Genomic DNA, 26,725 nt, shown 5'->3' with positions numbered 1-26,725 from the left:
TTATGTATGGGGCTTTGCCATGATGATCAAAGCCAAGCCGTGCTGATTTACTTTTCCATCAGCAGTTTGGCCGCACTGATGGCAGCACAGCCTCCAAGCGCACTACAGAGCGGTTCCCAGGGGGATTTCCCCCCTTTCTGCTTCTGGTCTCCCCTTCCCCATAATAAATTAATCCCGGGGGATACGTTTATCCCTGCCTCTGAATGCATCCTACTCTTTAACACTGGTCATCTGATCTCAACATTCGCTGTGGGACTGTAATGCTTATGACCCACAACCAAAACTAAAGATTTATGTGCTCATACTAGCGGTGTGATAGTTGCACACGACCTAAGTTCTCACATTTATGAGTGAAATCAGGATAGACCAGGCACAGCTCCAAGATTACACCTTTATCTGGGCCTACTAATCAGGAGCTTAACCCTTTCTCCTTCTTATAGAATAAAATCTAGACTTTTTTAAAAATAAAATGCTGGAGATGTTTGAAACATTATTATAGGGAAAGTCTTTCCTATGAACAACTAATGAGTATTAATTTATTAAGTGGTGCTAGTAAAGCATACAGTTCTTATTGCCTGATCCAAAATTATGATTGTGTTCATTTTCTGCTATTCTAAAGACACATAAATAAATATTTAGAAGACTGTTCTCTAACTTCTATCTAAACTATCTCTTTTTGATGATTTCTGTGAATTAGTGTTAGTTTATTGATTGCAGAAAGAGAAAGAGAGACAATGGGGAAAGATTGTCTTGTGGCCCTGTCAGTCTGAGCTTAGAAACAGTTTTATTTTTGCTTTACGAAGATATAAATACAATGAGTTTAGACAGAAACATTAAACTCTAGCTCTTGTCTTTTCTTCTTTGTCAGTTTTTGTCATGTTATAAAGAAACATTAATCCAGTAGTAAAACCGCACAGGACTCTCAGTAGGTGCAGTATTTGTTACTGTGGTTGAGATCAATGAGGGCTCAAAACGCTGCATCATCAGCTCTAGACACATCCTTAAATGGGTAGCTCTGTTGTGCCACACAGGGCTGCCGTGCTGAGTCATATCAAGTAGAGTCAAGGTGCTCAATGTAATGGAAAAGCCCTACTAGTTTACTATACTAAAGGAGATATGTATAAAACCAGACCTGTCATTTAATTTTCGATTTAGACACCCCGTTTCTCTTTCCTGCGGAAACAAATTGCAGGGCTACAGATGTAGTCTGGTAATGGAATTCATTACTTGCTTCATTGTCCTGGCCAAAACATGACTGTATTTTTTCCATAAATTCCATTATTGTCCACTTGCATTTCAGAAGACAGCACTGGTTGTAGACATGAAAATCAGTCAATGAGAAAAGTAAACAGGGAGCAGCTAGCCAGAGTATAATAACTGTCAAACTGACAAGTCCTGGTCCTGAATGGCAAAGCCACACAATCTTTTAATCTCTGCATTGTAATTTAAAAAAAATCACCTGATTGATTCATAACAATTTTTTTCTTAAAATATATGTAACCTTAAACTCAAAGTGGAATGATTTTAAAGTATTAGATAATTGTTGTGCTTTTCATAATTCATGAAGCAAATTGAAAAATGTATTTTACCATACCTAATTATTTTTCTTTTCTCTCTTTCTCTCCATAGGATACTAAAAACAACAGCACCCATGACTTGTCACGCAGCCCACAGAGCCTTAGTGACACCGGCTACTCCTCTGATGGCATCTCTAGCTCCCACAGTGAAATAACAGGTCTTATCCAAGAAGAGGAGATGAAGCTAAGTGAGAGGGGGATCAGCGGACGGGGCTCCCCACCAAGCCCCTCTGAGATCACCAAGCTAGAAAGCTCTATGAGGCCTTTGCTGGAGAAGAGTCTTTCTGAAGAGAAGGTGGAGAGAAGAGGAAGAAAGCACAGAGACAGAGACTTAGATGACAGAGGAAAGCGCCCCCGCTCCCTGTCAATCCCACCGGATGAATATGACTCTGACGAGGACCTAGATGAGATAGTGGAGGAAGAAGAGGATGGGGGAGACTGGGAAAGTAAACGGAAGCCAGTAAAGGAGGAGAAGAAGGAAAAGAAAAAGAAGGAAAAAGAGGCAGAGCCAACAGAGATGACAGATGAGGAGTTTATGAGGAGGCAAATAATGGAGATGAGTGCTGATGAAGAAAATGAGGAGGAGGAAGAGGAGATGGAGGAAGAGGATGATGAGGAAGATGAAGGTTATGGCTACCAGAAATCCAAGAAAAGCCACCACAAGCACATATCTGACTCAGGGAAAGAGAAAAGACGTCTACAGCACCACTCCAGCAGTTTTGAGGAGGAAACTAAGAGCTCTACAGATGTTTATAAAGGTTCAGTAGAGGAGGGCGAGGAAGATGTGATGGCATCCCAGGGAGGCCTCAGGCGCTTCAAAACCATTGAACTCAATAATACTAATAGCTACAGCCGAGACATGGAGCTGAGCAATGAGAATGACTTGAGTCTTGATCGGGAACCAGAACTAGAGATGGAAAGCCTAACAGGATCTCCCGAAGAACGTTCTCGAGGGGACTACTCCTCCACCCTGCCTGCAACTTCATCCTCATATGGCTCAGGCCAGAGCCCTACTTCCATCTCATCAATGGAAGAGGACAGTGACAGCAGTCCCAGTAGGAGGCAAAGATTGGAAGAGGCCAAGCAACAGCGCAAAGCCCGCCATCGCTCCCATGGCCCTCTCCTTCCCACAATTGAAGACTCTTCAGAAGAAGATGAGCTCAGGGAGGAAGAGGAACTCCTGAGAGAGCAGGAGAAGATGAGGGAAGTGGAACAGCAAAGAATAAGGAGCACAGCTCGAAAAACCAAGAGAGACAAGGAAGAGCTAAGAGCCCAGAGGCGCAGAGAGAGGTCAAAGACACCACCTAGCAATCTCTCACCTATTGAAGATGCTTCTCCAACCGAAGAACTTCGACAAGCTGCAGAAATGGAGGAGCTCCATCGGTCTTCTGCTTCTGAATATTCCCCACAGAGTCTGGACTCTGAGGCTGAAGGGTATGAGTCCAAGCTTTATAAGTCAGGTAGTGAGTATAACCTACCTACTTTTATGTCTCTTTACTCACCAATAGAAAAATCTTCAACAACGACAACAACCACAGCACCATCCTCAACCTCCAAACCACTGAAGAGTGCTGAGGAGGTCTATGAGGAAATGATGAGGAAGGCAGAGATGCTTCAAAAACAACAGAAACAACAGCAGCAGCAACATGGAAGACATGGGCAGTACTATGAGGAAGATGTTAATGGACAAGGTTATGATGATGAGTATGAATATGAAGATCAAACAGAATATGACAATGGAGCAGCAGAGACAGAAACAGATATTTATGAGGAGATCCGCCAAACATCTCAGAATATTACCAAGATGCAGCAGGCTACCGATGAACAAGTAGAAATTGAGATTGAGAGCTCCTTTCCAGACAAACAGCTCTTGGACACAGGCTCAGCCTTTGCTAAGCTGCTCGAACAAAGCAATGCCCTGCTCACTCCAGGGACAAGTCCGACCCAGATCTCAGCTCCTGTCTCTTTTGCTGAGACTGGAGGTAGGATTCCTGATGTCAGGGTTACACAGCACTTCTCTGCAAAGGATGGGCACAAAGACAGGATCAAAAGCCAAGCAGGAAAGAATGGAATAACTCCAACAGTTGCTGCCACAACTATTGCAGCTTATGGAGTGTATGCAAGAGATGCAGTGACTATTTCTCAGACTAGTTCAAGCCACACGATGACATCTACTCAGTCTGGTATCTATGGTCGACACTCAGGAAGTACTGCTACATCCTCAGCCACAGTATCAAGTGTATGCAGCAAGATCGCAGAGATTACCCAGGCCTACAGTCAAAGAGAAGTGATCACTAGAAGGGTTGGGGACACCAGAGGTGTTCAAGTGCGAGACAGTTCAACATCTTCTACTGAACGAGTTATTGAGCCCCGCTCTCCAAAGTATACTACTTATTATAGAAGCACCAGTCCTCCTCTTTCTCCATCACCACCTCCACAGAGTCCAACTCGTTCACCTTCAAGAAGGGCTACAGCTGAGTTCTCTACACAGACTTTCAGCTCAGCACTACGAATGGAGTCTGGTTCTGGGCCTACATCTCCAGTGATGGCCCAGGGAACCCAAACATCAAATCGATCAGTTTCTCCAAGGCTCTATCGACAGCAATCTTCCCAGGATGCCCCATACTCGCCACCCCCAAGCCCTGCAAGGCCAATGACAGTCAACACTGCTACATCACCCTTGTCTTCGCCCACCAGATTTAGTCGCCAGTCAACATTTGACACTTACTCCCCATGTGGCAGTCCTCCAGACACACCACCATATCAACAATCTCCCACACGTAGCTTTTACAGGACACAAAGAGTTGAGAAGGTAAATGTAGGAACGAGTATGGTCACCACAGCAAGTACTTACACCAGAGGGTCACTGTCAATGGACAACATCTCTCTGTGTCGAATATCTACAGTCCCTGGCACTTCTAGGGTAGAGCAGGGACATATGATCCAAGGTGGAAGTGTTGTAGATCTCAGAACAGTTGCCAAATCTGCTCCTATTATTATGACAGATCAGGGAATGGATCTTACCTCCTTGGCAACTGAGAGCAGAAAATACCACGGTGGAGGAGAGGGTGGTAGACATTCCACAATTATACAGCCACTAATTATGAACCTAAACACGCAGGAGACCACCACACCAACCACTGTGAGTGTCACAGTGGCTGCTTCCATGTTCATGTCTCAGCAAAAGCAGCCAATGGTCTATGGTGATCCCAATCAAAACCGAGTTGATCTAGGCCAGGGCATTGGCTCAGCTGTGTGTCTGTCTCAGAACAAGCCACCAATTTCACCTCCAACAGACCCTTCAATACCAAAAATTGATGCCAAATTGGAAGACCTAAGTGTCCAACAGAAAGAACTACAAAAACAACAAGAGAAGCTTCAAAAACAACAGGAGCTCCTTGAACAGCAGCTGCAGCAGCACCATCGGATGCAACAGGAGCAGCAACAGGCATCTGCTTTGGCTAGGTACGGTCTTACAGGCCAGATCTCTCCTTTAATGAAAAAAGACTTACTGGTCAGTCAGACAAGCACTGCCTCAGCTGTGGTAAGTGCTGTATCACCAGTCGTTAACCCTGAGCTGTATGGAACTGGTCCCGTTGAGCTGAAAGGAAAGCCCAGTCCTCCTGGTTTATTGCCTGGTGGCAAATCCCCACATAGCATGGTTGTACAGATGGACGGAGGACCAGAACCGTCAAGGGCAGTGACACAGCTGGTAAAGGTGGAAGAAGGGCAAGATGCTATGGATCTGACAGGAGGCCAAATTAAACCTGACACCCAACCAGTTTGCTGTGATGTTGTTTACCGACTTCCATTTGGTGGAAGCTGTGTTGGTGGTTCAGAGAAAGAGGGCATTAGGCCCCCATCTGCCCCACCCCTCACCTATGAATCTGACCATGAGTATCCAATGGATGGACGCAAAGCCTACACATTACCTTTCCCTGGTAGGCTGCAGTCTTCAATGTCAGACACAAACCTAGCTGAGGCTGGACTTCATCCCTACCGATCTAAAATAGAGCCACACTTCCAAACTCCAGGAGAACTAGCCATGGATCTAACTGGTATGAAGCAGGGCTATGGAGGGTACCTGGGGATGCAATATGGTTCCTATACAGATTTACGCCATGGAGGAGACATTACAGCCCAAACACTGCCTATACGGAGATATAATTCCTTGTCCAACATCAGTTCAGACTATGGCTACTCTGCTCGAGACATTGCAAGTTTTCAAGAAGCTAACCTGGCTCAGTATAGTGCAACAACTGCCAGGGAGATAAGCAGAATGTGTGCAGCACTCAATTCTATGGATCGCTATGGGAGCAACCCAGACTTGATGCAGTTTGGTAGTCTGGGGAGGGGAACCGGGCCTGGAACTGCAAGACTTGCAGCAGCAGGTCTAAGCATGAGACAGAACCTTCTTTTTGGACTAGATGGGAAACCAATCTCCCACAGTCAAGCACTAACCAACCTCATTAATGCTAGACAAGCTAGTCTCAGAGCTATGTACCCAGCTGCTATTAGATCCTCTGATGGGATGATCTACTCTACTATTCAGACCCCCATTGCTTCTACACTTCCCATTACAACCCAGCCTGCCTCTGTTCTTCGTCCGCTACTAAGGGGGGTCTACAGGCCTTACCCATCGGCAAACATGACACCAGTGCCCCTAGCCAGTCTAAGCAGACTACCAATGAGCCCCAGAATGCCCTTATCTGGACAAGCTCCAGTGTCTTACCCAGCACCAGGTCTTCTTCAGACAACATCAACAATTGCTGTTACTGCTGTTGCTACAACAACTTTTGCACCAGCAGGTGCCCCAGTATCTGTGTCCATTACAAGTAGCAGCTCTACAGTCCAGGAAGAACCAGTGTACCTCGGCAAAGGTGCTGCAGTGACCACATCAGCAGCAGCTGTCACCTCAGCGCAAGCCATCCCACTGGAGCCACAGCAGCAGCCAATAAATCTATCCCAGGCTCACCTGAACAGTCAGCAACAACAGCAACAAGCTACAACTACCCAGCAGTCGCAACAACCTCCCCCAGCAGCGCACAGCTATCCACCCTTCACTCAACCGTACACTCATGGCTACACTCAGCCTCCAACAGGCCCACCTGCACAAGCTGCTGGCTTACCAATTGCAGGAGGACTTCCTCCCTTCCCTCCACCAGGCGCCATACACAAGGAGGGCGAAACTGAAGCAGAGAGGCTGCACCGTCAGCAGGAGCAACTTCTGCAGATGGAGAGAGAGCGTGTGGAGCTGGAGAAACTACGTCAGCTGCGCCTCCAGGAGGAGCTTGAACGAGAGAGGATTGAGCTGAAGATGCATAGGGAAAAGGAGCAGATGTTGGTGCAAAGAGAGTTACAGGAGCTGCAGAACATCAAGGAACAGGTAGAGGGAGCAACAGGGTTTTGAGTTGTGTTGTTTTTGTGGTGTGGTTACTTGATGTGTATATGTGAGGTATTTGTGGTTTACTTGTTTGTGTTGTTCATTTAGGTGTTATTGGTTTATACAAGTTTAAATGCTTTTATTCTTTTAATGTCACAACTGTGATGTACAAAGTACACAAATGAGAAAAAAATATCCAGCCTTGACAACAAATTATATAGACAATAAATGCATGTCTTTTTATCATTTGTAATTAAACCATTGTAGCTATATTGAAGTTTTTCCCACGTCTGTGTTATGTTTTAAAGAAGTAATTTAACTCAGCCTGTGTTTCATAAAATACTTCTTTATTCTGCCTGCTATGTTATTCCCTTTCCAGAACATTTTCTGTCTAATAAGTCTGCATGAGCTTGCCTGTTGTATGTAAGGGTGATCAAAGTTGATGTGCTCATATTTTTTAGATTTATTTCTCTGTAAAGTAGTTTCATTTACCATTTATTTGTCTGACTTTTTATTCAGAAGGCAGATGGAAAGTGGTTTCATCTTCCATTAGTTGGTCTGATTTATATGCAAACGAAAAATGGATCCTGTGATTTTGTAAACACTTAATAATCAATTGCAAGTTCACACAATTTTATGCTTGTCTCAGCTCATAATTTTTCTTGTGAAACAGTTTACAAAAGGGCTAACATGAACCTTTTTTCCTTCTTTTGGTAGAACAAGCAGTTGAAAATCTTTCAAGTTAACTCAGTTAAGCAGGTGAAGCCTTCTTTAATGAGAATGAACTAGAGATGGAATGCTTAATATGCATCTCACAACTTACAGTTTAAGTACAAAAATACCTAACTCCTTACTGCACCAGCCTGTCATTTATGCAACAAAGAAAATTCATTAAATATTTTCTTATGAGCATTGTATAACTGGCAACAAGTACTAGCAAGTGCTGCACCTCATTTATGTTGCGCTTCCATTTTTGGTTTTTGCAAAATATAAAAGTTTGACTAACTTGGAACCATTCTCAAAACTAATCCATTTGCAAAAGAATGACTTCATTTCACCATCAATATCAAGATTCCTTTGATATGACAATTTGCATTTGCAAATTTGGCTATCCTTTATACAACCACATATAACAAAGGTCAAAAACTGTCCTCTTCCATTTTACTGTCTCTCTCTTTCTTTCCATCTCTAATTTTGAATATTCTTGTCTTTCCTCCATCATTTGTATTTCTCTATATTTCCAAATTACCTCTCCTGTTATTCTGTCCACTCCCATCTATTTCTCATGCCTTGCTTTTCCTCTCTTATTTTGTCCTAATCCTATCTCCTTCTTGGTCACTGGTGCCTCTTTTCTTTCGTCTTTCTTCCATCAATATTTAGGTTCTACAGCAGCAGCAAAATGAGCGAGAGAAACAACTTATGCTTCAGAGGGAGCAGCTGGCCCAGCAGAAGTCACAGCTAGACCAGATCCAATCGTTGCAGCAGCAGCTCCAGCAGCAGCTTGTTGAGCAGAAGAGGCAGAAAACAGCTGCAGTGGTACAAAACACTCAAGTGAGGGGGGTTAAGGAATACTGTCAGGTGCCTTTTAAGTGATATGTATAGATGACATTGTAGACTTAAGTTCTAGGATTAAGGTGATGGAAGATTTAAGGGAAACTTAAAAGAAGCACCACTCTCTTACCCCTAGCCTTAAAGATCCATGTTTTTATGTACTTTTATGTGACTCCTAGCATGATTGCACCAAAGGCCTACTGATCCTTGCAAACTTACTTGTGCATACTCTAACAACTCCCCCTTCCTACACTCTTCTCTTTTCTTCAGATGGATATAAGTGGACAGCCTCTGCACCCCTACATCGACTCTCAGATAGGCTCTCGGCTCCCCAACTCCTCTTCAGAAATATGCCTTAGGAGCCAGGAGGAGCATATGGAGACCAGGAGCAACATGAGGAAACATAGCTCCATGACCAGGCTGAGTAGGGACAGCTTGGACGGAGATGGTGTTGTGTTTTATGGCTCCCCACGTAGGATTGTAGACAGCTGTGTGCAGACCGATGATGAAGATGGCGAGGAGAGGTAAAGATGTTTGTGTGTTGTCGAGTTTGTAATGATAAGGTGAGGTGTATGTTTTGAGTTGTAGGATTAAGTGAGGTGTCTTTTGAGTGGGTGAATGTGTATGATGTGTCCATTTATTGGGCAAGTATTACCCTGATAGTCGAAAGTCTTATGATTTTTAAACTAACACAAACAAACCCCTTTTTCTCAGCATGTTTGCTTCTTTCATTGATACTTTCCTCCCTTTTTGCCTCCCTTCTTTATCATCCAAGGTACATGATGCGTCATCGCACCAGAAGGCGTGGTCGCAGCGTTGACTGCTCTGTACAAACAGATGATGAGGAAGACAAGGCTGAGACAGGACAGCCACACCGACGCAGACGTTCCCGTTTCTCACGCCACTCTGAGTCCAGTGCCGCCAGCAGCAGCGCTGCTGCCACCACTGCTGGAACTACTGATACCAAAAGTGATCCTTCCAAGATGGTATCTTCAAGTATTGCCATCCAGACCATCAGGGAAATGTCTTGCCAGACAGAAGTGGAGCACCTTGGAAGAGTCTCCCCAGCAATCCATGTGACATTACCAGACCCAAATAAAGTAGAGATTGTACATTACATCTCTGGTCCTGAGCGGACCAATAAAGGACAGTCTCTAGCATGCCAGACTGACCCTGAAGCCCAGTCGCAGGTTGTAGTTGCTCCCCAACTCAGTATACCAACCACTGTCAGTCCATATTCTTCTTCTACCAGCAGTGGAGCACAACAATCTGGTTCCTCTGACCATCTGACCCAGCAGCGCCAGCAGCACATCGCTGCAAATGCAGCCAAGTTTGAGCGACGCCGCCCTGACCCGCTTGACATTAATTACCAGCCTCACAACCACCTCCACAACGAGTCCATCTCCAGTATCATCAGGCAGCAGCAGTCTGCCCCCAAATCCCCGCAAGTCCTCTACTCTCCTGTGTCTCCAGTGTCCCCACATCGCCTGCTGGAGAACTCTCTGTCCAGTGAGAGGCTCAACAAGGCCCATGTTACACCTCAGCAGAAGTCCTATACAGCTGAGTCCCCCCAGCGACACCCATCTGTGCCCCGACCCATCAAGAGCACTCAAAGGTCCATGTCAGATCCCAAGCCCCTCAGCCCCACCACAGACGAGCACACTAAGGCCAGGCTTTCCCTCTATCAACAGCAAGCACTCCAGAACCAGGTAAAGTCAGTCAAACTATGCTGAAGCAGGCATTGGCATGCAATAGAAGATAAACGCAGAATCATAGCGTAATGATAGTAATCAAACTACTTCAAGAAACAGCCTAGATACAGTAAAAGTAAAGTATATTTAAAGCTGATTTACCAGACCCAGAGACAGTCTATTTTTGATGTATTTGTGTTGTGTTCATTGCAGTATATTTTGCATCTTTCATTTGTTTTAGATTTAAGTGCACATTTAATTCAAAAAGCAACTTAGCTCAGAAGACAATCTCATTCTTAATCACAATTTGTACACAGCAACCAGCAAAATTATTCTAGCCACATCATTACAGTTATTATAGGAAACTCAACAGCTAATGTGATAAACTGTTTAGTACAGTATTTCTTTGATTGGCCTTAATGCTGAAGTCTTAATTTAGCTTAGATCAATCAGTCAATCAATCTGTGTTTGTACAGCTCCCTTTCATAACCAAAGTTATCCCAAGACACGTTACAAAGAGGGTAGATCTAGACTGTACTCTCTGTTGTGGTCTATTATAATAAAGACCAGCATTAACCATCAATGTTATAATAAAGACTACTCTGTTATAGTAAAGCTCAGTGTTGATCATCATGAGCACAGCACTATCTTACCAAACATTTCATGGGCTAAGTTTTAATGATATCAGTGTTTATGTTAACAAAGGAGTAATTGCAACGTTCATGATCATAACTGTGAACAACCAAAGACCATATAAAAGACATTTTATTTTTTAAGGAATTCAGGCCTACCAAAATAATACACTGATTAAAATGAACATTTAGTCTTTATTAACTTTCAAATATAGTCCACAATTAAAAGTGGTAATCTTTCTTCAGGGCCTCATTCAATAACTCATGTTTGTAACTATTGATCAGAATCAACAATCTAGTGAGGAATCAATTTAAACAGGATAAGAATTCCTAAATCTTACAAAAGCCTAAAGTAGAACTTCTCAGATATCTTCTTCAGTTTATAGAAAACCTTTTTTTTTTGTTATTTAATGGAGTTAAAACTAAGTGGTGACTTTGGTGGTTTAAAAATAAAGTCAGTACAAGACACTTCAATTCCTCAAGTGTCCTGGGGCTGGCTGCAGAACCAGCAGAAGTACAGACCCCACGTTAAAATGCCATATTTTACATCTGAAATAAACAAAACTTTCAGCCTGGTACAAATAACAATTCAGGTCAGAATATTTAATGCCTTTGTGGGAACAATCTTGCCAAATTTTGCCTGAATAATGGTAATGATTTATGCTTCATTTAAAAGGCATAGCTCACGGCAAGCATGCCCTATGTAGCTGTGTGTCAGAAGTCTTAAGCCTCACCTCAGCTCCACGTCTTTCTCTTGTTTCTAGATTACTTTAAAGTTGGATTAAGACAGAACTTTCAATATGGCATTTGCTGTGGATTGGACACTCAAGTCCCCTACAATAAATGGCTGATGACACTCAGACTTTGTCCAATATTTTCAACAGTCAGGTTCAAAACTAATGATGCCTAATCACTGAATGGCATCCCTGTGACCTTTTGTGGATTGAAACAGTTTTTTTGGTTTCTTTTAGCACTTGTTTTCCATTATGTGGGTAAAATGAATACTTGTTTTGAATGCTGAGATTGATAACTCTCTCTGCTGTGGATTTTACAGATATTACAGTGTTTTGTTTTCAATATCCTTATTAATTCCACCCCATTCCAAATTTTAATAAAGGGACACCTACTTTAAAAAAGTAGCTGCCACAAAGAAAAGAAATAAGTGGAATAACTGTGGCTTGAAAGGATTACTGAAGGTGATAATCAGAGAAATCCTGTAGTGCAGTATTCATGTCATAAAACTGAATTTATGCAAAGGTCACAATTTGCACATTATTTTGTGCCATGATACATTCATACCACAATGTGACTGTACCAGAGTGAAGCTTGAAGTGGCCCATGACCATCTAAGTTATAAACAGTAGATTAGCTGATTACTTTGTTTCTGTTGTATGATCAAATGTTTTATTTCATTTTTATGAAAGCGCATCCATCTTTAAGTCTTTAAAGCAACCACTGTGTGAAGAATTGAAAAATATTTCAGGATGTTTGCTTGGAGGCTGGTTCAGACCAAAGAAGCACAGCAGGCATATAAAACGTGCCACTGTTTGAGACCTTAAGGTCTGCAGCACTCTGAAACCCAAAAGTTACCACCAACGCAGTAAGAGCAGATGGTGTCTGCCTTCTGTCTGTCATGGATGTAGTCTGATGGTTTGACTCAGAGCAAGGCTGCGCACATGCAGAGAACAGATGCCAGAAAAGTATGATGAAGGTTGTGCTTTTGCTGTAATAAGAAATTTGTCATTTTAATGGAGCTTTGTGTGGCAGTGAGTTACAGGATAATCCCAGGGAAATAGTTTTTAAAAAAGCATTTCTGGTCCTAGTCTCTGCGTTCTTTAGCACCTAGCTTATCTTACTTGTTGAATCAGTAAAAACAGGTCTGTTTTTAATTGGTCTGTATTCAACTTCAACCAAAAATTTTGACCCATTTTAAACTCTACAGTATTGAGTCGAAACAGAGATACCATGAATGCTATATTTTCAGTAGCACTCATGCTAGTGTTGCCATTTAAGTCTTTTAGGAAGTGTGGTAGCATTCAGAACTTCACTTTCCCCAAAACAGCGTGGAAGCACAGCAAAGCCCTCCGTCAACAGGGGAGGTTTCAGCCATATACAGGTCCAAAGAACAATATGAGGCCCTTCTCCATTTACCTTAAAGCAATTATAGCAAGTAAACAACATTTTTCAAAGCATCTCTTTTCAGTTAACAAAGCCACTGAAGAAAACCCAATTTGAAAATATAAATACACAAATACACCTGAGGGTGACATCACAGTCAAGTCCTTGATGCTCAATGTACCTACTGGAAATCACAGATGAATCCAAAATAAACAACATGGCTAAGTAAACCATTGCAAGCACAGTCTACACCTCTTGTTAAATGATCATATTCAAGGCAGCCCATAATGAAGGGGGACCATGGTCAGCAAAATCACAGTCATTGTGAAGTTAGTCTGTGATAACCATATTTAATTTTTAAAATGACCACTTTTCTCAAAGCAACAAAATTAATTGAATTAATTTGTGCTGTAGTGCAATATTGCCTTTTTAAACGTGTAAACCCCTTTTCTTCAATCAGAATTACCTTGTTATTGATGATATTAACAATTTAGATGGGCACACTGAATTAACCCATAAGGAAAGTAATGTCAGACTTCATAGCTAAGCTATGATGTGCACAAATGTCAGGATGCCAGAAAATAAAGTATAAGGAACTGAGACATCTTTAAGGGCATGATAACCAAATAATGTAATATTTCGCATAAATGGGTAAAAAGTAGAGAAAACAATATGGGGGTTTCTAGAAAGAGATAAAAAGGGCAAAATGTCTGGAAGAAAGTGTCGGAAAGCAGTTAAGGTGGCAAAATCAGTTTTAAGTGGTAAAAAAGTTGCAAAAATGCCCCCAAAAAGTTGAAGTTTAAAGTTTAAAAAAGTGAGAACAAGGGGTTAAAGGGTTAAACGTGGTTAAAAAGTTGCAGGAATAAATAATTTCAACATCAGACCCCAATAGTTTGACAGTTTCTCAGCTAAGGAGGGCCCATTCTGGTTTTTAGGGGCACAGTTAACTATATGTGCATGCCTGTTACTCTTACACATCACCTTTACCAGGTATTAATACTCAAATCATTGTTTTATACAGTGTAACAAGAAGCTGGGCTCATTGTATTTTTCAAGAAGCTTACCCACCACTGCTTCTATGTCTAAATGCCATTTTGACAACCTGACACTTTGTAGACTTTGTGTCTGATTGGATCAGCTGACTCCCCTATAACCTGATTAGCTGATGAAAAAGACTGTATTGGCTTTCTAAAGTCAGTCACTTGCATTTCATATGCTAAATTCTACCAATAGCTTGCATGGATAGTGGGTGTAAATTTAGTTTATATGGCTGCCACTTTTTCTTTATGTTCTAAAGATTTAATTTTCCAGTCTTTCATCTGAAGTAGTCTTTAGATTTAGAAGATTGATTCATAGAATAATGCAATAAACTGCCACTAATATGAATGTGTATCCATGTCCTCTAACACAAGCTCCATTCTTGTTTCCCGTTGTCCTTGTCTGTGTCTGTATGTGTTTCCTTTGTCTCTTTTGTATATCCCTGTTATTCTACCTCTCCATATTTCCACTGTTTTTAACCTTTTCTCGATTTGAGTTTTTCTCCCTCCCCTCCCTGTTGTTCTGTTTACCCATTGTGAACATCATCTTTCATCTTACATCTTTCAACTTCATCACCTTGATGCATTGCTTCTATCTCTTCCACCTCGGCGCTCTTATCTATCCATTTTCTTTGTCTTATCCCATTCCCCTTTCATTTTCTCCTTTGCCTGTTTCATGCAATTTTTACTCTACTTACTCCTCTCTGTTTTAATTTTCCCTTCTTCCTGTAACTTTTATTTATTTTTTCATTAAATTCTTGCTTTTTATCTTTCATGTTCTTTAATGTCATTTATTCAAAATCATCTGCCATTGTCTCTTGCTAACACACGTCCTTTTGTATCTCACGTTTACATTTGATTTTCACAAATGTCTTCCATTCCCTCCATTCTCCTTGCTCCATTGATCGCTCTCCACACCTTTTACCCTTTTCGATCCCTCTTCCATGGCTCTCTGCCTCCCCATATTTTCCCTCCCTCTCTGTTTCTCTCCAGCTGGCCGCTCTACAGCAGAGCTCGCTGCTCCGCAAGGTCAAGAGAACACTGCCCAGCCCTCCTCCGGACGAGACTACCACAGCAGCTCATCTGCCCATGATGACACCTGCCCTTCAACAGGTCTACCTGCCCTCCGTGCCCAGCCTCAAGCCCAGCTCCAGGTCTGGCCTCGCTGCCAAAGCCAGCCTCCTCAAAGACCTTACTCATGAGCTGAAGGCCGTGGAGCAAGAGTCAACCAAACTGAGAAAGCAACAAGCTGAACTTGAGGAGGAAGAGAAAGAGATTGACGCTAAACTGAGATACCTAGAGCTGGGAATCCATCAACGGAAAGAGACACTGGTCAAGGAAAGGGAGAGGAGGGATATTGCCTACTTGAGGTGTATGGGGGACACTAGGGACTACATGTCTGATAGTGAGTTGAACAACTTACGATTGGCAGCTGCAGCTGCTTCCCATGAGACCAACGGCCTATTGTCAACTAGACCAAGCACTGCCCCTCTCAGCCAGTTCACCAGCGACCTCAACACAGCAGCCCAGTACCCACCGACCTCTTCTTTCCTCTCAAGTCAGTACCCCCAGAGCCAACCGGCAGCACCATCTCAACCATCAAGTATGCCGTACCAGTCTTCAACATTCAACCAGCCACCTTATCCAACAGTGTCTCAGTCCCAGGCACTGCCACAGCCCACACCCCTCCAGAGCCATGCCCCACCTCCAGGACCTGCTTATCAGTCTCAAACCTCCTACCCTTCCCACACCTACCCCCAGTCTCAACCCCCATACCCCCAGACAGACCTTGGGATACCAGCTGCACCTCAGCCCCAGCCAGGCCATACAGGTTTTGGGCCTGCACCACCTGGTCAGCCCCCATACCCCACCCACAGCTCACCCTATCCAAGTGCTGTGTCCTCCTACCCCAGCCAGACCACCCCGTACCCTGGGCAACCTCAAGCTGATATTCTGACTGTCCACCCAGGAAGACCAAGGCAGACTTCACTTGCTGACCTGGAGCACAAGATGCCCACCAACTATGAGACGATTAGTAACCCAACAGTTGTGGTCACTACAACTGCCCAGGATGCTACCTATTCCAGTAGTGCCCCATCTTACGGTGTGTACACCGGCTCAACAACCATGGCCAGCTCCTATGGGCCCTATGGTTCAGCACCAGTGTCCAGCAGCTACGGTGGGTACTCTACCATGCCACCAAGCACTTATGGCCAATATACTTCGACTTCAGCTAGTTCTTATGGCCAGTACACCACAACCATTGCTAATACTTATGGCTACACTACCACCACAGCAAGCTCTTATGGACAGTACACTTCTACAGTTTCCAATGCCTATGGGCATTCTGTAGACAGTCCCTCCACATACAGCACTGCAGACGGGATGTACGGGGCTCCTGGCTTAGAGCAAAACATTCCAAGGAACTACATGATGATTGATGATGTGAGTGAGCTTACGGCGAAAGACGGGCTGGGCACGATGACAGGGGACATGATGCATCATGGCGGCAGTGGGCGTTATCCAGGAGACATCCATGGCCACAGCACCACCATTGGCGGCACCACACGGGGGGGAACTGGCAGCTCCTCTTACGGCAGGGCACCTGAAGAAGAAGCAGCGATGCAGGAAGACCTGTACGACCACCATGGCAGGGGTAAGAGCAGCTACAGGCACGGACCACTAGGGGGCAGCAGCAGCAGCGTGAGCGCTAGCATGGGTGGGGGATCCCCCTATTACTATGACTTCGACTACAAACATGGCAGCATCCGCTCAGGGGTACAGAAAACTTCGTCATCCTCTAGAAGCCTCCTGGCTCCTGCTGTCATGTCCTCCAAGCGCAGCAAGCACAGAAAACTGGGGAGCATGGAGCAAAAGATCTCTAAGTTTTCCCCCATTGAGGAGGCTCGGGATGTGGAGGCAGACCTCGCCTCCTATTCCTCTGCAGGTGGGGCTTATCCCTCTGCTCACATTAGAGGGCGGCAGCTGATAGAGGATTACGGCTTTAAGAGGAGTGCTTATGAAGACATCACTGGCACCAGTCATGGTAGTCGATACTACGGTTCAATGACGGAGGAGGACGATCGGATTTATTATACTTCCACCGGCCGCTCCCGTTCTACTGGCTACGGCATGGACAAGATCTCAGCCAGGGACTATCCTGGGTATCGCAGCCGATCTTACGAGAGGGACGATCGCTCCTACCGATCCGGCTATAGCCGGGGCCGCCACCCTACACGCCAGTACTCTGAAGAGGGGAGCCCACTCAGTCCTATGGGGAGGTTTATGGGTTCTGGGCGATCATCAAGCTTAGGTCCTGACCCATACGACAGTCGCAGCAGTAGATATCAGTACTATTATGGCCAATATGGTTCCAGCCACTCGCTTCCAGATGTGCAAGACCACATTCGGGATCTTCCCCGGACCCATGTCTACAAATCGGATGATACATACATTATAGACGATTATCATTGCGCTGTTTCAGACAGTGAAGGTAATTGTGGGAGCTGAATGCCCACAGTCTCACTACCTACTACTGCCCCCACCGTTTATATGAAAGTCCCCCACCCACCCAGAGGCTAGGCTTAGCGGAGAAAAAGAGAAAGAAAAAAAGAGGAAAAAGATAGTTGTTGCATGCTGATGTTTTCTTCTTCCTGAGAGTCACTTGGAGCTCTCTTATCAGTGGACTGCTGTCTGTCTGTCTGCCTGCCTGTTCGTCCTTCCGCCTGTTCGTCCAGTCGTCTGTCTGTCCAATATTCGCATGGTCCTTCGGCGTGGTAGCTTTCCTCGTTCGCTACACTCTGATTCACTCGAAAGGTCTTCTTTGCACGACACAGAGGCACTGGTTTTTCTTTACAGGAGGTTATTATATCTGTGGCATTGAGATTTTGTTTATATGTGTTTTGGTTAATGAATTCTTTGTCAACACTGCAAAACTGGTTGCTCACAATTATATCTATTTTTAAATCTTATCTTTGAAAAAGGCCAGTTGTAATTTTATGAACAAAAAATCTTTTGACTTCATTAAGTTCACAAAAAGAAGATGTTAAAACTTTATTTACAGCAGTTGCTTGATTTTGTGCAAAAATATTTCCTACCATGGCAGTAAAGTGTGGGAATTAATTTCAAACTATTGACAAAAAAATGATGCCAAAAATGACAGTTTTGCAGTGTTCATCCTGAATATATCAGCTTGTAATGTGTGTCAGTGATGTGAAGTGTATTCTGCATGGATGTACAAATTTTATTTTTATTTCTTGCCTTTCTTTCTGTGTCTTCTCCTTCCTATTCTTTTCTTTTGCATGCTCGGTCTTCTTCCTGTCTCCTTCCTTCTCTCAGCCTGCATGCCGCTGTCTCCAAACGACATGGAGATTGACTGTGATCTGCTTTCGGTTTCCAAAGCCTACCATCTGGGCCAAGAAGAAACTGACTGGTTTGAGAAGCCACGCTCCAGTTCACGACACTACGGCAGTCACTCAACTGGAAGGAGCCGGCATGGTGTGAAACATACTTACCATGATTATGACGAGCCTCCTGAGGAAGACCTTTGGCCCCAGGATGAGTACGGCCATGGAGGGCGACACTCCCGTGACCACAGACATCACGGCAGTTCTGGCCGACACTCATCCTCATCACGTCATTCAGACGAGCCAAGGTCCTCAAGGTCATCTAAGGGGCACCCCAAAGACCCATCAATGCGCCATGACCCTTCAGGACGATCCTCATCTTCAGGAAGGCGAGGAGAGTCAAGGTCTGGATCTTACCACTCCTCTGACTACTCCCGGGATCCATCTGGGCACCACCATGGCCAGCGTTCCTCAAGGCAGGGTGACCCACATCGTTCCTCACGCAGCAAATCCCAGCCGCCAGGGGACATGCAGGGCCAACCACCAGGTACAGGAAGAGATTACAACTAAAGTAGAGCAGCAATCTATGAAGTATGAAAGCTTTGCAATTGGCCTTTAATGAAAGATTCATTTTTGCATCCCTCTACATATTCCTAAATACATAATATTGAAGAAACAGATTTTGTTGACCTAAATTGTTTGAAAATTTGGCTTACTATCAGTTTTTTTAATTGACTGTGCATCTAATTGGCCATAAAGAGATAGTGGCATACATTAATTCATATCCATTTAAATATATTAATATTAATGTGTGAATTTGCTATTTTAGAGAGAGAAAATAGATATTCAAAGTTATTATAAGGATTTTTTCAAGTACAAAAACACTAAACCTCATTCAAATTCTACCCTGCAGAGAAAGTCTGGCATCTATCCAGGATGAGGAATGAAGCCAAAATGTCTTAATTTTAAGCAAATTTATCGGCCAAGACTTCATACTTAAAAGGCCAATTTCCACGGATGGAAAGAGAGAATACTGTTACCCTTAAGAAAGAGTCCTAAATATATTAATTTAGGGGAAAAAACTTGTAAGACCAGAATTCAGTCAAATTTTATCTGAGTTAAAGGACGTTGTTATAATTTGAAAGGGGTGTAGGAGCTATATGGTTATTTTTGTGTTATATGTATGTAATTTTAAAGACCACTTAAAGCTATGGCATCAGCTGAATTAGCATGGGTACCACAAGTTAAGGCTAAGATATGAATAATATTTTGAACTGTAGACCTCTACAGTGTCACACTAAAAATGTTTTTAGAGGAAAAGACCACTTTGGAAAAAGCCAGGCAATCCCCTCACATTTTTAAACTACTGGGCTAGACAGGAGCACAGTAATCATGAAGATAAAAGCTCAGGATGGAAAATAATGTCAAAGAAGATCAGAGAAGCATAAGAGCAATTCTAAATTTAATATTAATTTAATAATTTAACACATAAGAGCTTGATCTGACATGGATTGGTAGCCAGTATATGGAATTTTTCTTCCTTCTGTGGCATTTGATTATTAAAGGTTATATTACCTACGCCAAGGTTATGTGATCGGCAGGGTTTGTTGGTTAGTTGGTTAGTTTGTTAGTTTGTTTGTTAGTTTGTTAGCAACATAACTCAAAAAGTTGTGGGCGGATTTTGATGAAATTTTCAGGAAATGTTGGAAATAGCATAAGGAAGAACTGATTTAGATTTTGGAAGTGATCTGGATCACCATCTGGATCCAGGAATTTTTTAAAGGATTCTTTACTATTGGGAGACAGGGCTGATGGTGGAAGTCTGCGCTCTCTGAGTGCTTTTCTAGTTGGTACAGGAATATCACTGACAACAAAATCTTACAATAAACCATTATATAAAGTTAGAATTAAGGGTCCTTGCATTACCCAAGCACAGAAAATACCTTATTTAAGTTTCACTGCACAGGTTAAATAAAGTAATAAAGGATTTTTGACTTTTTCAATATTTTTTTTGCTATTCTGAAAAAGATGTTAAGAGTCACTGCTACTGATACTGATTAATGTGAAGAAGAACAGTAACTGCCGTGTGACTCTCACAGAGACTGGTTTCAGCAAGAAATGTGAAAGTAAGAGTCACCACTGAATAAGTAGAAATCAATTCAAAGATCTCAAGGTTCAAAGATCCTCCTTGGAGTACTCCATATTTAACACAAAAAATGATTTTTATCTCTTTATGACTTTCAGGTGTACAATAAGAGCCACTGGGTGTGAGTTAGGAACTTAAAATAAATATATAGGTTAAACAGATTCAAGACTATCTAAAGGATCAAAGTTGCTATGAGATTTTCTTGTTCTTTCCTTAATAAATATTCACTTATTTAATATAACAACAGGGTCTTTATGAATTTGAATTTCAACCTCAACAGCTGTTTCTGGGACAGTGTCAGTCCTATGGGTTTTAGCTAATTTCTCTACATGTCTGTTCTTGAGTTCTGTTGAATTTAAAACAACATGTCATTTATCAAACATGTGTCAAACAGTACCTACCAGGGTATTTTTTTGCAATGCCGTCAACTTTTTCAATCACACTGGATGTATTGGACCATCAATCATGTTAAGCATTTGTAAAGAAAGTTTCGTGACTGCATATTTCAAACCTCCACATATTTTCTCAGGTTTTGTGCTCCAAGGCCTCTCCAGAGCAGTCGTAGGCATTGATCTTTAGAATAAAATGTGTCCTGTTTTTTTAGCTGAGGCAGGAAATATTTGATATCATTGCCTGTTGTTTAGACTGAGTTTGAAACTCTAACAATCAACTGTCCCCTCAGGGATCAACAGTTTTTAATTAACTATATCAAGCATAACTTTTCAGATAAATGTTTTCTCCCAGGGCAGTGCTGTGGCTGTGTTCTGAGCAGTGTACTCATTAAATCACCAGTTTGATCTTTGTTCACAACATTTGTGGCTAGTCATCCTTTTATTTATTCCTATTTTAACTTCTCAAGTCTTAATTTATAATACTGAGCACAGCCAATGCCATTGTAATGATGAAGAAAAATACTGGTCATTGCAACATTGACCATTCTAAAAGGAGATAAACCCAAGTTAAAGATATAATTCCTGAATCTGATTTCACTGATTTTGATCAATAAAGATGTTTTTCTAGCAAGTGTTCACAAGAGCCAAGAAACCAACAATGCTGAGATATAATGGCTCTATCAAGTGAATTTTTCCTCCTCTGCCAATCATTTCTTTTTAACACATGATAATGCCTGCAGTTTTCTTCTGGTATCTGATCCTCTTCTGTAGGGATGCACAGATACAGATACTCAATCAGGTATCACTGCCGATACCAAGCCTAAGGCTGTACTAATGAAGGATTGCAGATCCTTTCATTTAAAGCAGGATTTCCGCCTCTCATTATGTAAGTATGTAGTCTAAAACTATTCAATGACAAATTGTCAAGACGAGGGATGGGGAACTCCTTCCAAAATAAAACAAACTGTCAAAGTAATTTTAAAAGCAGTTGTTCTATTGGAAAGTACTTAAATTTTACACAGTATCAGTGGGTACCCAAATGTAAGAACTCCTGCTTGGTCTGGGAAAATATGGTATCATTACATGCCTGGTGTTTTGTATTAAATATGACAGAAGCTGAAGTTGTCCTCCCTTTTACCTTGTTCTAGTTAATGCTAAATATGAGGGTTTTTTTTACACAGAACTTTTTTTTTGATTATAAAAGGAAATCCGTTCCTTCCATCCAGGCTCCTCCAGGTCTGGCAGTTCCTCCCGTGCTCAGGGCCCGGCTGGTGGACCAATGGGATCAGGGCGACAGGGTGGTCCAGGTGTCCAGACAGACGGTACTCAAGGACAGAGGACCCAGCTCCAACAACAAGCTCAGACATCAGCTGCCAGGCCAGGGCAGCCCAGTGCTGCAACAACCCCTGGTCCTCAACAGCAGTCCCCAGCCCAGGGACAAGGCACGGGCATGGGGCAGAACCAAGCAAAACCTGGGCAGATGGGACCAGCAGGTGGACCCATGGGGCAGGCCAGACAGACAGGTCCGACTGGAACAACGCCAACCCCAATGGTGAGTATGGAGAGGGAGAGAAAAAAAAAAGTGAAGGATTTCTGTTGGTTTTTCAGGTTAAATAACCTCAGCACACAGTGTATGGACATTTGTGTTTGGTGGATTTCTTCTTTGTTGTAACAATGCTTCTTGGTAATAAATCTTATACTGTTGGAAAACCTGTTTATATCCCTTTTAAATGGTGCCACATTTGTAAGGAACATACATTTGTGGGATGAGCAGCAGAGCTGAGTATGTGGGTGGCGCCATTTGGCCAAATCTTCTCTGCCAATGCCAAACAGCTTAATCTGCCACTGACTCTTGTTTGGTGCTGTTTGGTGGATTTGGTGGTTGAAGTCTGAAGAAACAAGACATAAAGGGAATTTGACAATTCATTCATTTCACAAAATGGGGCCTCAGTAGCATGTGGAAGAACCATACACAGCCACAACAGCCTGGCACCTCCTCCTAATGCTGGTTACCAGCCTGGTCACACACTGCTGTGGGATGGCATCCCATTCTTCGATCAACATTTGTCACAAGTCAGCCAATGTGGTTGTGTTTGTCACTCTGGCACGAACAGCACGCCCAAGCTGGTCCCACAAGTGTTCAATGGAGTTGAGGTCAGGACTGCTGGCAGGCCATTCCATCCTCTCCACTCCCAAATTCTTGAGGTAGTCTCTGATAAACCCCGCTCTGTGGGGGCGAGTGTTGTCATCTTGGAGGATAGAGTTCGGTCCCAGACTGTGGAAATATAGGATTGCCACTGGTTGCAGAATCTCATCTCAATATCTTTGAGATTGAGATTGCCACCAAATGATGACAAGCCTCGTTTTTCCAGTGAGGGAGATGCCGCCCCACACCATCACAATGCCTCCACAAAAACATGTTACTCTATCGGTGCAGCAATCAGCATAGTGGTTTCTGTGTCCTTACCTCACTGAACCTAAGGTCAAACTGCTGTAGACAGAATCTGGACTCATTGTCGAACTGAACTGGTGCCAGTCAGGCGCCTGATTGTCAACACCTGCTGTTACCAGAAGCTGAAAACAAGAGTCAACAGCAACCGCAAAATAAGCTGTTTGACATTGGCAGAGAAGATTTGGCAAATTTTAATCAGCTCTGCTGCTCATCCCACATATGCATGTTCTTCTCAAATGTGGCACCATTTTGAAGGGATATAAACAGGTTTTCCAATGGTGTAAGATTTACTGCAAAGAAGCATTGTTACAACAAAGACACAATCTACCAAACACAAAATTCTTGACTTTTTGTGCTAAGTTATTACAGTTTTTATAATGTTATTACAAAGGATAGGTATATTATTTCACCTTTAGTTCCCTGCCACCTCTCATCCCAGGCCTTTGCTTTGCTGCCATCCTGCTGTGGCCTTCTCAGAGAAAAGAGCTGGTCCCATTTCCACCAGATTTGACAGTTTATTTATATTCTGCTGTGCGTCTGTTGGCAGCCTTATCTTTCACTGCGACTAACACAGAGGCAGTTGATAACTGAATGTAGCAGATTCACTGTCTGCTGAAAATACAAGAAATTGGAACTCAAAATGTCTACTTTCAAAACAACTCCCCCCTGCTTTTCCTCCATAACCATAAATCAGCATTTATCTCTGAGCTATTGCTGCCTTAACATCTAAATTTAACAGTAAATGTCAAATTTCAGATACTTTAATAATTCTCATCTTGAAACTATTTTCTATCCAGTAAATATGTGAATGCGTTGCCACTGTCACTGTTATGAATATCCCAAAATTATTCATGATCCCCTCCAGCTCCTGAAAGGCATTCATGATTTTCATATTGCTGCATTGTTGCATTATCCGTGAGGAAAGCCAAGTGAAATAATTCATATGGTCTGGTATCAAATTATGCAGAAATGTGTCTGGGAAATTATTCTGAAAGCTCTGCTGTGGACTAGCTTTGACAGGAAGTCATAAACAGTAAATGGTATTTTTCATATTATTACTATTCAGTCTGCAAACTCATCCACTTACAGTTTTATGTTAGGTCCATTGTGTAATTAAAAGCATTGATTAAGTAGCTGTAAATAATGGAACTCTGTAGGTTTAATGATGCCTCATAATGCATCACCCCAGCTTTGCTGGTGTTTAACTGGAGTCATTGAGGGAACAAATACAGAATATAACGTGATTATTTGGCATCAGTCCACTATCAGTTCAATCAGGTTCACTGATGTAGTGTTTTTGGACAGGAGTGGCATAAAGAGCTTACAGAAAGCATAAAAAGGAACATAAAACAGAACAGACTGACCATATTTACTCTGTTCAGTAAGTAGTGCACACTTTCATTGTGATTGATAACAGAAGAGATCTGGTCTGCAGCTAATGCTGTTCTGTGAAAGTGCAGCTGCAGACCAATATAGTTTCAAAAATTGAGTCCAGAGCTGGATAGAAAAGATTTTAAAGTACTCACAATGACTCAGCAGATGTCAAATATTCTCAGCTGTGTATTCTCAGACTTAAGAAATAGTTCCGTTTTAAGATCTTGCTACATTTTTGGAGCAAACGTGTCTTATTATTTCCCCAAAGTGGGAATAGATGTGAATGTAAGAGCATCGTTCACATGTAACAGATTATAAACAACTGATGGCAACACTGTGCCTGGGGATGAACATAGTAAGCTAGCACTTCTCACAGTCTACAGAACAGCTGATTTCTATTTACAAATCTCATATTGAAATATAGAATGTGAACACAGGGATTTTCTAGTGTTCTGGCTTCTGTTTGCTTTACATTTTAGTCCAAGCTGTACTGACCAAAGCATATCAGCAGGGTTTGGTATAAGCAGGAAAAAAAGTCAATCAGTGAGAGTTTAACAATGATTTATTAATCTCTATAAACATAAATCTGTATAAATCTGCAGCCAAGAATCCATTGTAGCCCTAAGGTGATTTGACATTAGGGACCTGGGCCTACATCCAAAAATACTTGACCCCAAAGCCTGGTTCATTTGATCAGTGTGAACACAAGCATACTAAACTCAGTAATGATGCCCAAGTTCACTTGAAGGAATGGTCTCAGGCATGATTCAGGTCCACTTGAGATGGGAACATGGAAGATACAAATCCAACTTTGCCTGAGCACAGGGCACTCATTTGTGTGTGCAGCTGTAAAGGCAATTCTAAATGTCTCCTGTCCCTTCAAAAACCACTGTGTCCACGCTGCATGGACCCATTTCATCCTCTGAGCTGCACAGTAGCTTTGGAGGTAGGAAGAGGGTTTGTGTCTTGAATAAAAAAGAAATATCCATAATAGCCTGCAGGATGGACTCTGTTGTCCCCATGGTGCAACAACAAATGTCAACCCCAGTGGTTGCAATGATTGATTTATCTTTCCTCTTCTTGGTGGATTTGCTAATCATCACTACCAGATGGTTTGCATGAGATGACTTTGCTGCCACTTACTGTATCCGAGCAGAAAACAACGACAAGTGTTCTTAGGCACAGAACAATGCTATGTGTGTTAAAGCAGACCAAAAAGGAGGAACAGGGTGGGGTTAGGGGCATAGTACCAAACAGTTCCTAATTAGCGACTATCTATGCCTTAGGTTTGCCCCACCTCCATTCAAGAAGCAGGTGTGTTAAACTTTTCTTCTCCTTTAGGAGAGATATAACTTACTGTATAGTTTTACTTTTAACAAATAATGTTTTGAGAGTAATTGTCAATTAGTTAGCCAAAATGACAGCGTAATGTTGTATTGGCTAAATAAAGACCCATTAATAACATTAGCAGCATTAACATAGATGTAGTCCAGTTATGTCTGAAGAAGACATCTGAAGTCCATCAGTGGTGATCACCATGTAGGAAATACTGCCTCAAACTAACAAGCCAAGTGAATCAAAAATGTTGCATAACTTGTAGTCTAGTGTTGAAAAGCACCTCAACAGATTAAAAGGCATTACTCTGGAATTACTGAGAAATGTGCCTCCATTACCAGAGGCACATAATTGGTGATTTTTATCCAAAGTTGCAGAACACCGGTCTACAAAAATACCAATGATATACAATCCAGGACCAAATTAACCTTGCATAGCAGATGGATATGCCAGTTTGCGTGTTCGTCACTGGCAAATCCATCTTGCAAAGCTCCCGTCTGAACCGTTCGGGCACGGTTAAAAAGTGACAGGACCAATCAGCGATGAGGGGCAGTACTTTCTGGCAAGGCGGAGTCGTGACACATGCAAGAAGCCACAAGAGACTGGTGCAATTATGGCGGAAGACATTAGTGTGGATGCTGCTAATGCACCAGTTTTATCAGCTCGATAGCAGCTACGTCACGTGTTTGTT

The 26,725-nt window shown here is 42.6% G+C and overlaps 1 protein-coding gene across 1 annotated transcript in view; it reads left to right on the top strand.

Annotated features, from left to right (window-relative positions):
* The window catches only part of bsna (bassoon presynaptic cytomatrix protein a), a 181,444-nt gene that overhangs the window by 128,864 nt on the left and 25,855 nt on the right, over positions 1-26,725 (top strand). The window contains exons 5-11 of the mRNA XM_041798685.1: positions 1,630-6,963; positions 8,341-8,496; positions 8,782-9,035; positions 9,287-10,220; positions 14,983-17,482; positions 18,391-18,882; positions 22,100-22,425. Of these exons, the coding sequence (XP_041654619.1) occupies positions 1,630-6,963; positions 8,341-8,496; positions 8,782-9,035; positions 9,287-10,220; positions 14,983-17,482; positions 18,391-18,882; positions 22,100-22,425 (9,996 nt within the window). The remainder of the gene's footprint in view (positions 1-1,629; positions 6,964-8,340; positions 8,497-8,781; positions 9,036-9,286; positions 10,221-14,982; positions 17,483-18,390; positions 18,883-22,099; positions 22,426-26,725) is intronic.

Source organism: Cheilinus undulatus, linkage group 11, assembly GCF_018320785.1.
Source record: "Cheilinus undulatus linkage group 11, ASM1832078v1, whole genome shotgun sequence".
NCBI lineage: Eukaryota > Metazoa > Chordata > Actinopteri > Labriformes > Labridae > Cheilinus > Cheilinus undulatus.
Note: the sequence above shows the minus strand (reverse complement) of the source record. Positions and strands in the feature narration are given on the sequence as shown.